Here is a 16,726-nt window from a genome sequence, read left to right as displayed (position 1 = left end):
ACTTAACCTCTGTTTGCCTCAATTTCTCCAAATGTAAAATGGGAATAATCATGGCACTTATCACACAGGGTTCTTGTGAAGATCAAATGAGATAATGTTTTTCAAAGCTTTTAGCACAGTGTCTGGCAGTACTAGGGAATGCTTATTCTCTAATTTCCTATATCATCTGTATATATTGGGGTGTAGGGTGTGTTCAGGGAGGACCAGTGTCTTTGGTGTGATAGCTGCGGAGCCCTTTTCAGGGCTCTTTTCACCTTTGGTGTCCACCTGTTCCATTCAACTCTCACCTGTGGCTCCCAGAAGTTGCAGCATGTGCAGTGGCCACACCCCAATAATCTGTTTTCACAGATTGAGGGTAACCAAGGGTTCTCAAACCCATTGATGAGTTAGAGGGCTCTCTACCTCAAGCATGTGAAGACTTCCTCTGGTGGAATGGGCAGATGAGAACAATTTGTTCCAACAGCTGCAAAGGCAAGTGAAGCAGGTGATGTGGAGCACTTAGAGCTTGGTTGGATGCTGAAGCACCAAGATCATCCACTGCATCCTGAACCTTCGCCAGCCATCTTGACTCTGTTCTGCCACTGGACTATGATGACTTCATGCAACTCTGCCAATCCAGTTTACTTAAATCCAATTAACTTAAATCCAATTTACGCACAAATCAAAAGACATCACTGACTGTGGCAGAGCATCCTGAGCTCCTATTGGTCTGATCAGTCACAGCCAAGACACAATGAAGTTTCACTTTATCATGGTGATGTCATTTTGGTCCTCTTCGAAAATGAAGGACAACCACCAACAACTAAGCAACCAACCAACCAATATCTGTCAAATGAGGGAAATGGAAGGAGATGTCTCCAAAGCCTTTTTCAGATCTATGCAATGAACAAGGCAGCTGTCTTAAAATATTGGAAAAAATGTATTTAGAAGAAGGAATCTTATTAGATATCTCAAACCAGATATCTCAAAGACATCTTAAACTCCACATGTCCAAAACTGAACTCATTGTCTTTTCTCAAAAGTCTCCCCCTTCTAAGCTTCACTATTACAACTGAGAACACAACTGTTGTGATTTAGATTTGTGTCCACCCAGAGACACTAAAAACTGTTTCAGTTTCATGATGTGTTACAGTGGAACTGTCTCAAAGAATTCAGTCAGATCACCTCTAATTCAAGTTTAGGCATTTATTGAATTGATGCCTCTCAAGAAGCAGGCTAAGTTCCAAGAGGAACCCACAATCTCAGAGAAAGCAAGATGGATTTTTATATTGTAAAGAAGCCATTACTTAATAGAAATTATGAATATTAAAAAGGCGGGGGGGGGGGGTTGTTTAGGGATTAGGTAATAAGGGAGGGGTTCCACTCACAGTTCCAGGAACTGTGCATGTGATTACCTATAATGCATACAGAAAAACTCATTTGGGTGATATGCAAGTATGATAATGATATTATAATAAGCCTCTCCACTTCAGAAGTTCACGTTAGGTCAGTTCTTTACCATTACTTCGAAGGAGTCTAATTAGGGAAGGTCCCTTCTATTGTTTTGGGGTCCACATCCCGCTTGGGCATCCTGGTGGTGCTGCTTTCTGATTGCCTGAGTATTGCGGTCCTGTCTGAGACTAGATGGATGTGGCTGGTTGTGTTTGAGTGCATGGGCACACCTGCTGTTTCTGTGGGAAATATGAGGAATGGGTCTGGGAGGCAGTAACTGGGATCCCATCACAGGGACATGGATGCTTTTCTGTGAGAAGTGTGAGTTCATGGACACGCTTATTCTTGTGAGCAGTGAGGCATATAGAAGAAGTTAGAATATTGAATGGGATCAAGGGTGAGGTACTAGGTAGGGACAGTGGGCCTGTTGTTCAGTAGGGCCTATAAGGAAGTTAGAGTATTGGGGCTGGAGGCAGCTTTATTAGCATTCCATCACTACCACCCCCTCCCAATTAAGCTTGAGACTTAAGTGTTATCCCCAACTTCTCATTCTCACTGCCTTCCATATCCAATCTGTTGCCACAAGTCTCTCCCCTCTCTAGTCCATCCCCCTCTTACGTTTCAAAGCAATCTTCTTAAAGCACAGACCTACAGGTTGTTGTTGTTCAGTCATGTCCAACTCTTCGTGCCCTCATTTGGGGTTTTTTTGGTAAAGATAATGAAGTAGTTTGCCATTTCCTTCTCTAGCTCACGTTATAGATGAGGAAACTGAGGCAAACGGTTAAATGACTTGCCTAGGGTCACACATCTAGTGTCTGAGGCTGGATTTGAACTTATGAAGCTGAATCTCCCCAATCCCAAGCCCAATACTCTATTCACTGTGCCACCTAGCTGCTGCAGTGAGGACAATAACCTCTCTCAATTTCCTGTGTTCAAGGGAGGAGGACAAAATATTGTAACCCTTGAGGTGGGAAGAAAGTCCTCCGACCTTTATCTTCCAAACTGGTGCCCATGAGTGCATCAGCCCTGTTCATGCATCTCTCTCTTTTGTACCCACTCCTTCCTATTCTTAGGTGAAGGAATATGACTTTGTGAGCTTCAAAGGATCCAAAGAGTATGCCACTAGGGGTTCAGGAACTGGAACCGATGGCAGGGAGTCCATTATGAAATGACCTACAAGATTCCGTTCAGCTATGAGTCAGACCCAACCAACAGCTCTCATACTGTTTTCTGGGATGACTTCAACCATTGGCTATGTCACATTTAGGTGCAAACTTGGTGAGACAAATACTTTATAGAAGCTTGAGCCCACTCTCCCCAGGAACAAAGGGGGTATAGGAAAGAGTATACCCCCAGTTCAAGAGGACATTTTGTACTTCTGTTCTTGCCATATTCTCTAAGTAAATATCTCTCTGTAAAAGCGAGTGGATGTTAATTATTAAATTGATAGTGAAGCAGTAATCACTGGGTCAGGGTAACACGATTTCTAATTGGTAATTAATATTGAGGAGAATATACCCCATGAAGGCTTAAGCCAATGGTATTAGAGAAAACTTCACAATCCCTTATAGTTACCTTTATGTTTCTGAAGTGGAAATGTAGCTAGGCAACCTCTAGGGAATTCAACTTGCCAGTGCCAGTCGGAATTAAGATAAAGAACCCCAGAATCTATAGGTCACAGGTATATGTGCCATTAAATATTTAAGCCTTCCTCCCTACCTCCATAATGCAGTTATTATCATCAGGAAGTTGTGGAAGGTTTGAATGCTAAGCTAAAATATAATATATATTTTATTGCTAAATAGAACTATTAGAAGTTGTCTAGTACAAGCAGAGTTAGGACGAAGCATTTGCACATCCTTGGCTCCCTATGGCTTCTAGAATAAAACTCAGACTCCTTAGCCTAGCTCCAACTTGATGTTCTAGTCTTATTTCACATTATTCCCTTTCACAGAGCATAGATAGCAACCTAATAGACCACTGGTCATTCCTGGAGCTCCTCCTGCCCTCCTTCCTTCACAAGAATCTCCTCAAACACAGTGTCACCTTCAAAGATACTCCTTTTAATTCAATCTGCTCCAGTAGAAATGGGTGATTTGTTGTTGCTGTCGTTGTTCGGTTGCGTCTGATAATAGCATTTTCCAATCTCGTCCTGGCTTCTCCTGTCTGTGCAGATCAACCTCCAGACCTGAAACGCACTCCTTCATCCGGTGATTTTTGAAATCTCTCTTCCTTTGGGATTCAAGCTCAATTGCCACTTGCTCCATGAAGTCTTCCCTATCCTCTCCAGCTGGATGTTCTCTCCCCTTACTTGGGACTCCGTTAGGGTCTTTTCTTTGCCTACGCTGCCTTTGCTCTCCTCACTTCTGACCCAGTATCATACTGATCTGTCTGCAGGTCATATTCTCCTCCTCTTTATGCCCTAGACCTGTCTCTGTAAAAGGTGAGATCTTTATGGGTAAGGGAATTGTTTCGTCTCTGTTCATCTTCTAGGCTCTATCCATACACAGTAAGTGCTTAGTAAACATTGCTTTAATAGGCTGTGTGTTCCAGCCCACCACATGGTACTTGTCTTATTAGGGTCATGATAAAGGAGACCTTTTCTAGCATTACAGATAGGTGCACTTATCCGCTTCCCTTCTTTGGAAGGGGCTATGGGGAGCACACTGCACGTACTACTAGTCTCCACTAATATATTGGTTAGTTCTGCTGAACTGCTTTTTTCATCTCTAATTTTTTTCCTTTTTATAAGAAATAGCTTTCTGGATAGAGATATATTCAGAAATGAAGTTGTTGGCATTATGAAAGATATCAATAAAAAATTTTTAAATTTAAAATAGGTGAGAGATGTGTACTGGTAATAGTTATGAAAAGTATCCTTCATTGTATTTTGTTGTATCCTAGGTGGCTGCCTTCCTCAAAGTCCAACCCCCTCATTTTCAGATGAGGAAACTGAGGCACAGCAAACAACCACTTGCCAAGGTCACAGAGATAATCTGCCTGGTCACATGGGCTTCTGTTGGCAACTCAGAGAGCTGAACCCTCAACTCATCTCTGGCTCCTACCTTTAGGGCACACGAGAGAGAGGGTGAGCTCCATACACACCGTTACGGAAAGCAGAGGGGTTGCTACAAAATGAACCTTCTCCTCCAAACATTATTTCCCACCATCATACCACGTACAGAGAAATTATTTAGTCTGAAGTTTGGAGTCAGATTACCTGGGTTTGAATTTTGGATCTGTTTACTTCCTATCTGACAAGTCACATCCTTTGTATAAGTTTTTTCCTCTATTATTAAAAAAAGAAAGTTTGGACTATATCTCTAAGGTCCCATCCAGTTCCAAAATATGGTTTTAACCCCGCCCCCCCCCCTTATTGGTGCACTGGGGGTGGGGACAGACAAGCTATAAGCAAATGAACTTGGTCTTCCAGTAAATCATCTCCCCTCCCTGACCTCAACGGTTATGACATCAGCTCTGATTTGAGGGGCAGACTGGAGTTGGGCAGTTTATGAAAAGAGAAACCTTCCTCTCATGAATCCAAGATATTCCACCCTACCCCCCACATTACCTCATGGAGTTAGGGCATCACCACCAATGGTCAGAAAGTGAAGGGGCTAGATAGAAAGCAGCTATGAGGAAGAAAATGTAATTTAAAGATGAACCTGCTTCCCACCCATCCCCCTAGAATCACAGAAAATAATCTCTCCAGAGCTCTGCCTGACCTCTCTCCCTCAGGCTGAATGAGGGAGTCCAAGGCTGACCCAAAAAAGGTGGTAAAGGTGGTGGCAGGAAAGGTGAAGGAGACACACAACCTCCTCTCCCCAAACAGGTTTAGGTCATTATCACAGACACAAGTAACAATCATTAGGGCCTCTGAACATCTCTCCTGATCCATAATGACTGCATCAGCCCCCCTGACTTTCAAAAAGTGCAAAGAAAGAGCAAATGACCTAGTTCGATCTGGACTTAACTTTTAGCTTTGCTCCTTGCAAGCTGTGTGACTTTGGGAAAGTCCCTTCTCTTCTGTAAGCCTCAATTTTCCCATCTATAAAACGAGCCTTTTGGAATAAATTATTTCTTACAGGTTTCCTTCCACTGTAAATTCTCTGACTTTACATGCCAGTTCCCAGTCCTGGTGGGAGTCCCTTTTCCTCCCTCCCCCTTCCTTCTCACTCCCCGGATGCAGACTGGGCAGAAAAGTCTCACAACCTGGGGATGCTTGTGAGTGATTTATTCATCTCTTTTCCAGTCTGGCTATGCTATAAGCAGTTAAGAAAATACACGTCCCTTTGAACATTCGTACATTTTTTTACAGAAAAAACAAAACCTGAAGTTGGTCAGACCATCCCAGAGTGGAGCAGGGCTACAATGGACCCCTGAGTGCCAGGGGCCAAAGGTTCCCCGCCCACAAGAGGGCCTGCTGGCTCCCTTCCTTAGCCTCCTTCCCAACTTGGGGTTAGACCCCAATCCCAAGGGGCACTGGGAGAGGGGGGGAGGACAGGTGGGCCCTGAAGGCTGGGGGGCAAAGCTAAGGCAAAAAGGCAATAGGCAGGGAATAATGGAGGCAGCCTCAGTAAGGGCAGGCCAGGGCTTGGCAAGGACACTCTCTGTCAGGTCACAAGAGCAGTGTGGGCAGAGCTAGACAATAAGCAGCAGTGGGAGGAGAGGCCTTGGGGGAGTGTCAGTCCTTCACCCCCCAAGGAACACCCACAGTATTTCCAATGCTTTGCTGTTCCTTCTTGGCCTCCCTTTCCTCCCCTGTACCAAAGAACACCCAGAGAGCCTTAGCCCTTCCCAATGTTTCCAGTGTTTGCTGCTTTTGGGGGGAGTGAATGGGGGAGGTTGAGACCGGCTCAGCTTCATGCCCCCCATCCCACAACTCTGTGCAAAACGTTCTGGGCCCCCAAGGCCTAGGGTGAGGGCATCAAGCCCCCTCACCCAGAAGTCTCCAGGTCATAGAATGACATCGAGGGGTAGGAGTCTGGGGCTGGGGTTAGGGAAGATGGCCGAGAGCAGAGGCAGAGGCAGGTAAGGGGCTGAGGGTTAGCTGCTGGATGGGCAGAGGAGAGCAGGGAATTCCTCGCACATGTGGCGGACAATGGTCTGGTCAGTATGGCTCTGCAGTCCACCCTCCTCTTCGGACAGGATGCGCCTCAGAGTGGCCCGCAGGTCTGGCAGCCGGTGGCCGTGCTGCAGGTAGGAGGTGGAGCGGATGAGGCCGTGCATCAGAGTCAGGTACTGCATGCGCAACTGGGGAGGGAAGCCAGGCCAGAGAATCTATCATTATCCAGGTCTGAGTGTTTGTGTGCCAGGAGGAGGTGATAGGTATAGGATGGTTGGGAGTAGGAGAGAACCCCCCACCAGTACCACCACAAACTAAGGACCCTGAAACCACAGATAATTCCATATGCAGAAGTCCCAAACCAGTGATAGCCTTCAAAGTATGAATGAGTTCCAAAGTCTGACTTTGAAACAAAAATTATGATGGTTTTGGGGGCAATAAATTTACCTTCCTAAAGTACTGGGTGCTGTCTGGTCTTAAAGTCCACCTGATTCTCAATACACAGCCTTACCCCAACCCCACCCCCAGTGTGCATGTGTGTAAAACTCCTCACAGAGAAGAGTTGGGTAAACACTGGCCCACCTTGTCTCCAGGTGATAGGTCTGAGATATGCCGCACAGTGATGTCAATCAAGGCCAACATGTCGGTGTGATAAAAGATGGAAGCAGTCTCCCGGGATGCAAACACGTCCTGCAGGAACTTGAGAACTGAGTGAGAGGGCTGTGGCTGGTGCTTAAAGATGCGTACTGGGTCATCTGGAGTCAGGGGTGGGAGTAGGGGCAGAACAAAGTCCTGAATATTGTCTTCCTCATTTTCCAAGTCTTGGTTCCCACCTAAAGGCCTTCCTCCTCCCCACTCCCCAGGGCTACCTGGGGCCTTCCTCCCCTTCCAGACGCTTTCCCCCTCTTTCTTCCCCTAGCACCCTACAAGCCCTGGAGAAAAGGGGGCAAGGACAGAGAAAAGTCATTTCCCTCCAGACCATCCCAACTCCTCCTCCCCAGACACTTGCAGGCTGTCCCCTCCTCTCCACCTCACCCCCTCTGTTCAGCAGCAACAGCAGCTTCTCTGTAAAGATCTTGACATTTGAACGTTTGCTGACAGTGGTCATGATGACGTTGCTTTCTGGGTCTGAAGAAAAACAGACACAGAGAGACTGGCTGTGAGGGATCTGGGATGATGGGAGGCTGTGTCTCCCTCCTCCCTGTCAAGGACTATCTCCCCAACTTAATCAGGACTTCATTGAGTGTATAGGGCCTCGAATCGGGCTCCATGAGGGGAGGGAGGGCTCTCTTTCACTCCTGAGATGAGAGCTTTCTAAGCCCCTGAGGGTGATGGAGATTCCTCTCACCTGGAATGTGCAGGTTGAAGGCCAGGAGAAGATTGACAAAAAGGTCAGGCAGCTGGTCAGTAGTGTCTGAGGGCAGACCATCCTCAACAACATCCAAAAGGAACTGGACAAAATGGGCACTGAGATGCTCTGCATGGAGGGGGAGGCAAGAAGTCACAGGGGGTTGCAGTGCTCTCCCCGGGCCCTACACATGGCATCTACTCCATCCACTTTGGCTGAGCTTCTGGAACTCCCTGGGCCTCCGCTGCCTGCCAGGTATGGTCTCCCCTGCCCCACTGCCCCAGACGTAGACTCCTGAACGGCTCTTAACCTACCGAAATGCCTCCCTGTCCATTTGGAGAAAGACAGGCTCTCAGGGCTTAAAGGGAGCTCAGAGGCTACATCTGGTCCAGCTGTACCTGAGCCGAAATTCCTTCTGTAACATCCCCAACAGACTGTCACCCAGCTTCTGCTTCATAATCTCTGCTGATGGAGAGTTCACTCTCTGCTGAGGTAGCTTACTGCATTTCTGGTCAGCTCTTATCATTAGGAAGTTTTCTTCAGATCACGTCAAAAATCTGCCCCCACTGCAACCTCAGCCCACCACTCCCATTTCTTCTAAGCCCAAGCAAAACAAATCTAATCCCTCCTCGGAGGCTTTCAAGTTGCTAAACGTGTTATGGTCCTAAGTCTATCAATCACTATTATATTTAGCTAGCATTAACAAGTGGAAAGCAGAAGGGCATAACAGAAAGGGAGGACCCAGATCTGAACGACAACAACCAATAGCTGTTTAATATTGGTCAAGCCAAACACTACGAGTCTCAACCTTTCCACCTGCAAAATGGCAACAACATACACATCTGTGTAGCCTTCCTGCCCTGCATGTATGTGTGTCCTATATGTGTCTGTCCATCCATGTATGTCTGCATCCCTACCTGTCTCAGACCAGGAGGAGCCCAAAGGTGGGGTCCAGATCTAGTTTATCTCCAGGCCACAGCTACCTGAGATGAGGAGGATGTATGGACGGCTTTGTGTAGGAAGTGTGTACATTATCCTGGCCTCAGAAATCAGCCCTAGTCTTGGGCCTCTGCAGCCTTAGGAGAGACCTGGGATTCCCAAACCAGGATCTCAGTCACACCTGGAGTTCTTCACAAAACACATACAACATGAAAGAAGCAGCCTCAAAGGAAGGAAAGAGACATCCAGAGTGGAGCCAGAAAGAATCTGCAGGATAGAAGCAGCAGGTAAAAGAAGAAAGAAAAAGTGGAGAAGGGAGAGATCCAGGAGGGTCCCCGGCACTTTCAGGGGTTGGAGGCTGGAGTTATCGGTTGTACCTGTACCTCGTCAAGGACTGAGGGAAGTTCCAAGAAAAGATCTGTTCTTTCTCCAAATTCTCCTTCCAGTACTTGCTTTTTAGTAAACACTGTAACACATTCTCCCCAGCAAAGACTGTTTTCCACTTTCTCTGTATCCCCACTGTGCTTAGCACAGGCAGGGTGCACAGTAAGAACTGAATAAAGGTTTATTGACCGATTTGATCTTCAGTGTCTCTGATAACCTGATTTCTTGCCACAACCATAAAAGGCCAGAGGTCAGCCAGAAATAATCATACATTCAAATCTGCAGCACAGACAGATCTCTGCCTAAATATTAGGGATTTTCCTAACTGAGGGCTCTGAGCTGTTGAAATTGTATTTGTAACTCCATAAAGCAGCAGAGGAGCAGATCACACGGACCTGAGGGGTCTTCAGATTGTTCCCAGGCTAAACAAATGAGCAAATTATTTTAAACAGGGCGTGGCTGATTAAACTGTCAGAGACAAAGATGGTGTGAGGAAAGGGAGGTAGTAACAAGTGTCTTACAGCCAAAGGCACCAGAAGAGTAACACCCCAAACTACCAACGTTACTCATGTAAAAATAAATACAAGGAGTTTGGGAGGAGGGAAGCACTTCTTGTAGAAGGTGGTGCTTGATCTGAGTTGAATGGAAACAGGGCTCTTAAGAAGCTGGAGCAAAGAAAGAGTGAATTCTAGAAATATGGGACAGACAGTGCAAAGAGACAGAATGGGAATCGTGTGGGGAACACCAAGGAGGGCAGTTTGGCTGAATGGCTGAGTGTGTAAAGTGCAGTAACATATAATACAGCTAGAGGGCAACGTCATGAAGGGTTTTAAATGTTGAACAATGGAGTTTCTATTGGATCCCAAGGGCAATAGGGAATCATTGGCATTTACTGTGTAGTAGAATGATATAGTCAGACTTGGCCATAACCCAAAGTGACCCCTTCTTGGAAGGCCCGAGGGACATTAGGTAGGGGAGGACATAAAGACAATGACCCAAGATTCCACTATCGTCTGACATACTTAACACGTAACTTCTGACAAAAGGACATGGGGACTGGCCAAGACTAAGGAGCTTTCCTGAACCACCTTGAGAGCAACACTGTGCCAAAAAAAAAAAAACAACCCAGAACAAAAGCCTAAAAACCTGATAAATGATTCGCTAAGCTGACCAACAAAAAACTGAACAAATACAAAAATGAAAAGTAGGAATTCACAATGAAATTTTAAAAAATTGCCCAGAACTATTACACCAAATTATAACAAAACTGAAAATCTAACGGAAATGAAAAAACCGACCAAAAATGTAACGAGAGCTTCCAAAACAGGAAACAAATAAAAGAAACAACCAAACCTCCAGAAGAAAAATTTAACAAAGTCATAAATTAACTCTCACAGTGAGGAAGGGAGATGAAACTTTAGGTCCCAAAGTGAATTCTAGCAAATATTTAAAGAACAAATAATCCCAATGTTGCATAAACTTTTTAAAAATACAGAAAGAAAAAAGGCCAGTGGATGATCCAGTGCATAAAGTGCTGGTCTTGGAGTCAGGAAGACCTGAGTTCCAATTCCATCTTAGGTACTTGCTAGCTGTGAGAATCCTGGGCAAGGCACTTAACTTCTATTTGCCCCAGTTTCTTCAACTATAAAATGGGGATGATAAGAGCACCTACCTTACACTGTCCTGAGGATCAAATGGGATAATATACTTAAAGCACTTGACAAATTTAAAGCACTGTATGACTGCTAACTACCACTAGTTCTTACTCCCAAGCCATTGAACTTTGCTGGAAATCATATCAAATAACGTGCACACTCCACTACAAATTCCTGCAACCCCTCACCAGTGCGTACAAAATCTCACACTCATCTCTGACTGACTACTTTTATCCCATTCCCACAAAAGACTATTCTAAACCTTTCTTGCCTTTTCCCCACTCTGCCACCACACTTCTCCATCACATGACCTCATGTATTTTACTGATATTAAGGACACCCACTGAGAACTTTCTCATCCTCCATAGGTCAAAATCTGGCTTCCCCCATCTTCTTATCTCAGAAGATGAGTTGATCCTTCTTTATCTAAGCTAACCCTTCCACTGTGCCCTCAAGCCTTCTCCCTTCCATCTTATCCGGAAGTCTGCCCCAGCTGATCTTCAAATCTCTCACAGCGTCTCTCTCCATCTTTAACTGGATGCATCTCCTTCTTTACCACCTTCCCACTCACTCCTCAACACAGCTTGCAATCTGGCCTCTGACCTCCCCAAAATAACATGCTCATAAAGGTCCCCAATGACCTGCAATGCTTTTTGGTTTTTGTATCTTACTGGTTTCCTGATATGCTCCATTCCCATATCAAACCCTTTCCTGCCACAAAAAAAAAGTAATGGAACAAACCTGAGCAGCAATTTGCCATGGACAGCGCCTGCAATTTCACACCCTGACATCTCTCACTTCCCCTCAAAGAAGACAGCAGCAAACTTCTATTTCATGACCTGCTCTACAGGACCACGAATGGACTGCTTGATGAGGTCTTAACTGATAAATCAGGTGGCTCTTTAAATGTCTCTTCATCCCTCTGGACCTTTCCGCAGCCATCAGTGTTTACTGACTCAGTCCTCATTATGTATTCAGTCCTTCTTACTCAGTGCTTTCATTTTTTGTGCCTTTCCACAATTCTGCTCTTTTTTTTTTCTGATTCTTATCTTGTTTAACTGAATTTTTCTCAATATCTTTTCCTAGTTCACTGTCCTCCATTCCTGAATCCCTAAGTATGACTGTCCCTAAAGAGTCTGACCTAAGGCCTATTCTTTCTATACTCTCAGTGATCTTATCCCCTCCCATATGTCTGATTATCACGTCTACAGAGTTGACCCCCAAATCCATGGATGCAGCCCTAATACTCACTCTCCAGAACTTTAATCCCAAATCTACAGTCACCATACTGGCATCTAAAATTCAGTGTATTCCAAACTTGATTCAAATGGCACTGCCATCCTTCCAGGCACATGATTTCATGAGTTAATATGGCCTTGCCTAATGGACCCATTTTCCCAGACTCACCCTCTCTGGGGACAAACAGTCCCTCAGTCTTTGTACAAGGTTTTCACTTCTACGTGCCATAAAAGCTCCTATGGTTCATGATCTATACGGAAAAACCTTCTATGTCCCTGAATGACACAGTATGGTACGGGTCTTCCTATCACTCCCTGATAGGACTTTGGGGAAGGTGTATTTGTCATCTGAGGCTTGATTCAGGAAAAAAGAATTGTTTTGAGACTAGTTTCTATGATATATTACTGATTTCCTTACGGACATAAAATAGAACAGTCTATACATTATGGGACCAGACCTGTTTTAATCAACATTGGAAACTCCAAGTAATACCAGATGCACAGGGTTGCGAAGAAAGTTCTTTGTAAAATAAGTCTGTATCTCAGAAAGGCATCAATTCAACGATTATAAAGAAACAGTCTTATCTAGATGTACATAAAGGATAAGCTGATTACAGCTCAAATTGAAGTAGCATTTTCAGATTTATAAAGCGGTTTACATGTTACTCAATCTGATCCTCACAACTCTAGGAGGCAAGTATTATTATTATCCTCCTGATGCAGACAGAGGTTTAGTGACTTACCCAGGGTCACACAGCTGGGAAGTGTTCGAAGTCATATTTGAACTCAGGTCTTCCTGACTCTAGACCCAGAGCTCTATCCACTAAGCCACCTTTGTCCTAATGCAAATGTCCTATAACTTGTGGTATTAAAAGAAATTAAAAGATTACCAGGGGCTCTGAGAAGCCTTGTGAACTGCCCAAGGTCAGGGATAAGTCCCAAAGTAAGACTTCCCCAACTCCAAGGCTGGGCCCAACACGTGCTGCTGCTTCTCACACATCCTACAAGTAGGTGGTGAAGTGTGCACAGAAATGAACTGTGAGTCAGGAAGACCTGGATTCAGATCCCGCCTCACCAGCGGGATGCTCCCTGGCTAGGAAGCCCTGTGCAAGCTTCTTAACCCCTGTCAGCCTCGTCTGTAAAATGGGGATATCTAACAGCCCCTGCACCTGACAGGGCTGTTGTGAGGATCCAGTGAGATATGTAAAGTGCTTCTCAAAACTTGTGTACAATAACGTTATGTGGTAATATGAAAGCATACATAATGATAACATTTGCATAACATGTATTCCATGCCAGACCCTGTGCTGAGTGTTTTACAGTTCTGATCTCATTGGACCCTCACAACATCTCCATTTTACAGAGGAGGAAACTGAGACTTATCATTTGCCCAGGGTCACACGGCTGGGTTTGAACTCAGGGCTCTCTCCACTGTACTGCCTCACTGCCCCCGTGAGTGGTTGCTGTAACTACTATTGGCACTGTCACCATCATGCTACCTGCTGTTCCTATAGCACTTGTTACTTGGAAAATTGTTTTAGACACATTGTATCCTCAGCACAGAGGGATGTATGGCATGATGGGGAGAGATGGCCTCGGGGTCAGGATCCACCGGGCTGGGCAAGGCCACACATAGGTGTACAAGGGAGGGGGCCTGTGAGAGAAACACAGGGCAAAGAGCCTCAGGATTCGGTGTTCTGCGGATCCTAGGGATCTTCCTGCCAGAGGACTATGAACTTGTTTTGTACAAATGTTCTGATAACCGTACTTCGGTATCATTGGCTTCCTTCATGGTCCTATGTATTTTATTTTATGCATTTAAAAACATGACTGTGAGGAGTCCAAGGCGCCCATAGCACAGAGCCAGGTTAAGAACCTCTGATCTAGTCTAAACTTGTCATTTTATAGATGAGGAGACTAGGTCTAGAAAAGAGGATTCACACTCAGACTCTCAGTCTGAGGACTCACACTCAGAAAGTGTAGCCAGTACACTTTCCAAGGCACCATGCAGGCAAGGGAGCCACCAAACTAGAGCTGGGAGTGAGCCAGAGCCGCTCTCCACACCCAGGCACCATCAGGGCCAGAGCCTTCCATTGGTTCCCTTCACACACATTCACCAGCCTTACCGTAGTGGTGATAGGGGAGCGGCTCCCCCATGGAGAACACCATGGTCAGGACCAAGGCTGAGTAACACATCTTCTGGTGGTCTGGGGGAGGAAGAGAGTGGAATGTTCTAGCTCAGTCTGAGCCCACGCTGACCTTGGAGGAGGAAGGGGGTGTGGTGGGAAGTCTTGTACTCTATCCTCAGGGAAGGTCTCTGGGCTGGGAGCTTTGGGGGCTGAGGAAGGGTGGAGGGAGAAGAGGAAAAGAGTGGGAGGAGCCCTGAGGTCTGACAAAGGGTCAAAGGGCCCTTTGCCCTTACCTTGTGTGTCTGTCTGCATGTCCCGAGCCAGCTCCATTGGCAAGATGGACGTGACCAGTGTAGAGATTACAGCCGCATCGAGGCTACACATGGCCCCAAAACACTTCAGGAGTAACAGGCGGAGGGGAACCCGGTGCTCCTGAGGATGGAAGAAGTAGTCAATCCTGATCACTATCCACTCACCCCCTACCCTGCCCAGGATACCCTGCTCTGAATCCCAAGATTGAAGGAGAGCAGAAGTAGAACTCTGGAAGCTCTCCCTTTCCTCTGCCCCCAGACCTGGGCAGCTCAATCCCACAGCCCATACCATCTGATAATAGGCCACCAGAGAGAGCACTGGCTCAAACTCATTCTTCTGGCACATCTTCCGACAAACTTCTGGGTCTGCATCTGTCTGGAAAAGACAATGGAGAGGGCAGAGGGGCTAAGTGATGGAGGGAGCCCTCTGGTCACAGGCAGAAGGGCCAGACCCACACATGCTCAGACCTGCAGATGCCCCACCTCTCGCTGGAAGGGGTCTCTTTCCTTCTTCCCAGCTTTTCAGTGCATTTTGTTTAGATCTCTTTGTCCCCTTTCAGTCTATCTTGTTATCCTGGGCTCTGGCAAGAATCCCCATTCCAGATCTCTGAGCTAGCTCCCTCCCTCCTCCCTTCCCCCCTCCCCCAAGTGGATTGGGAGCTCCTGGAGGGCAGATCTGCATCATTTCTGTCTCCACATCATTGGGAACAAGGCTTCAAACACAGTAAAAGATTTGGAGTCAGAATTCAAATTAATTTGAAAAATATATATTAAGTGTCTACTAAGTACTCTCTACACTGGGGGTACAAAAGAAACATCACCCAGCCCTTGGTGCCCATGGCATTTATTCTTTGATAGGACACAAAATGTACCCAAGTAAGTATAACGTAAGGTACAGAATAACAGAGGGGCGGAGAAGAGATAAGAAGTGCTCTAGGAAAATTTGTGGAAAGAGATCACTTCAGCTCAGGGGAGCAGAGGAGAGATTTTGCGCCCAAGACTTCACCAGAACTGGTCTATGAAGGGAGGGAAAGATCACAAAAGATGGAGATATGGACAGAGTGCAGTGCAGGCATGGAGGATGCCTTAGGCAAACACATGGAGGTGAAAGTCAGCAGGTAAAGAGTTCAGAGAAAAGCCAGCTAGCAGTCCAGCTTGGCTAAAAGGCAGCATCCCCCTACCCCATCCCCAACCCTGCCTTGGATATTCTAAGTTCTAAAGTATCTTCTAGCTCTAAAATTATATAAAAGGCATAGGAAAACGAATAAACGCTGCTGAATGCAGGCCCTCATCACCTCTCCCACAGACTGCTGTGAGGGCCTTTTCTCCCCTTTCTGACCTCCAAAATCATCTTTCTAGAACACATTTCTGACCAGGGCACTTGCACACTCAAGATACTTCCCTGGCTACATACAGATCCTCTCTATGCTAGAACACCACCTCCTCTGTCTGTCATTTAGAGCCATTCTCAGTCTGGCTGCAAGCTAGCTTTCCTGACTAACTTCCCATCACTCCCCCTCACACGTCACATTCCAGCCAAACTCAGCTGTTTGTTGGTCCCCACAACTGGAAACTGTGTCTCTTATCCCCACGCCTCACCCCATAACCACAATGCTCTCCAGCTCCCAGCTCAGCTGCCACCTTCTAACTCCCCTCCCCCATTTTAGTGCTCTCTCTCCCCCCACTAATTATATTTAATTTGTGCATATCCATCTGTGAGTCTATTGTATCTCTCTAATCAACATATATAAGGTTCTAGAGGGCAGGGCCAATCATTTTTGTTTCTGTAACTCCAATGCCTAGCATCTATATTCCTCCCGTCTCCACTCCCAGGCTACCCACCAAGATTCGAAGCAACTCCTCCAGGTAGCAGCAGATGACATTCTCATCCTCATAGAGGGCCCAGCTGCGCTGTTGGGCATCATCCTTCCGCCGTGCTAAATCTGCAAAAATCACCTCTAGCCGATGCTGGTCATGACACACTTGGCCTGAGGGCAAGGCTGAGCTCAAATCCTGTGCCCCAGGACCCAGACATAGAAACATTAGCAAATGAAGTCTCACCTGGCTCCTTCCTTCCAGGTCCAGCCACTGTCTCAGTCTTTAGAGCCTTGGTACCCACGCCTTCTCCTTCAGATAGCCTAGGATTGACCGGGATCACTCCCCCACCCCATCATTCTTTTTCAGTTTACGTACTGTTGTATGTAAACTGGATTCTGTTGGCTTCAT

General features: G+C 46.1%; 1 protein-coding gene across 2 annotated transcripts in view; it reads right to left on the bottom strand.

Annotated features, from left to right (window-relative positions):
• Positions 1–5,650: 5,650 nt before the first annotated feature.
• Positions 5,651–16,726, bottom strand: part of NCKIPSD (NCK interacting protein with SH3 domain) — a 29,291-nt gene continuing 18,215 nt past the window's right edge. For both annotated transcript variants that reach the window (XM_072651866.1, XM_072651855.1), the window contains exons 6-13: positions 16,343–16,513; positions 14,790–14,876; positions 14,483–14,621; positions 14,187–14,267; positions 7,845–7,973; positions 7,532–7,624; positions 7,079–7,251; positions 5,651–6,684 (exon numbers count right to left, since the gene is read on the bottom strand). In XM_072651866.1, the coding sequence (XP_072507967.1) occupies positions 6,478–6,684; positions 7,079–7,251; positions 7,532–7,624; positions 7,845–7,973; positions 14,187–14,267; positions 14,483–14,621; positions 14,790–14,876; positions 16,343–16,513 (1,080 nt within the window). In that variant the 3' untranslated portion in view covers positions 5,651–6,477. The remainder of the gene's footprint in view (positions 6,685–7,078; positions 7,252–7,531; positions 7,625–7,844; positions 7,974–14,186; positions 14,268–14,482; positions 14,622–14,789; positions 14,877–16,342; positions 16,514–16,726) is intronic.

The sequence above is a fragment of the Notamacropus eugenii genome, chromosome 1 (genome assembly GCF_028372415.1).
Source record: "Notamacropus eugenii isolate mMacEug1 chromosome 1, mMacEug1.pri_v2, whole genome shotgun sequence".
In the NCBI taxonomy this organism is placed as follows: domain Eukaryota; kingdom Metazoa; phylum Chordata; class Mammalia; order Diprotodontia; family Macropodidae; genus Notamacropus; species Notamacropus eugenii.
The sequence above is the reverse complement of the archived record's forward strand: the minus strand, read 5'-3'. Positions and strand labels throughout refer to the sequence as shown.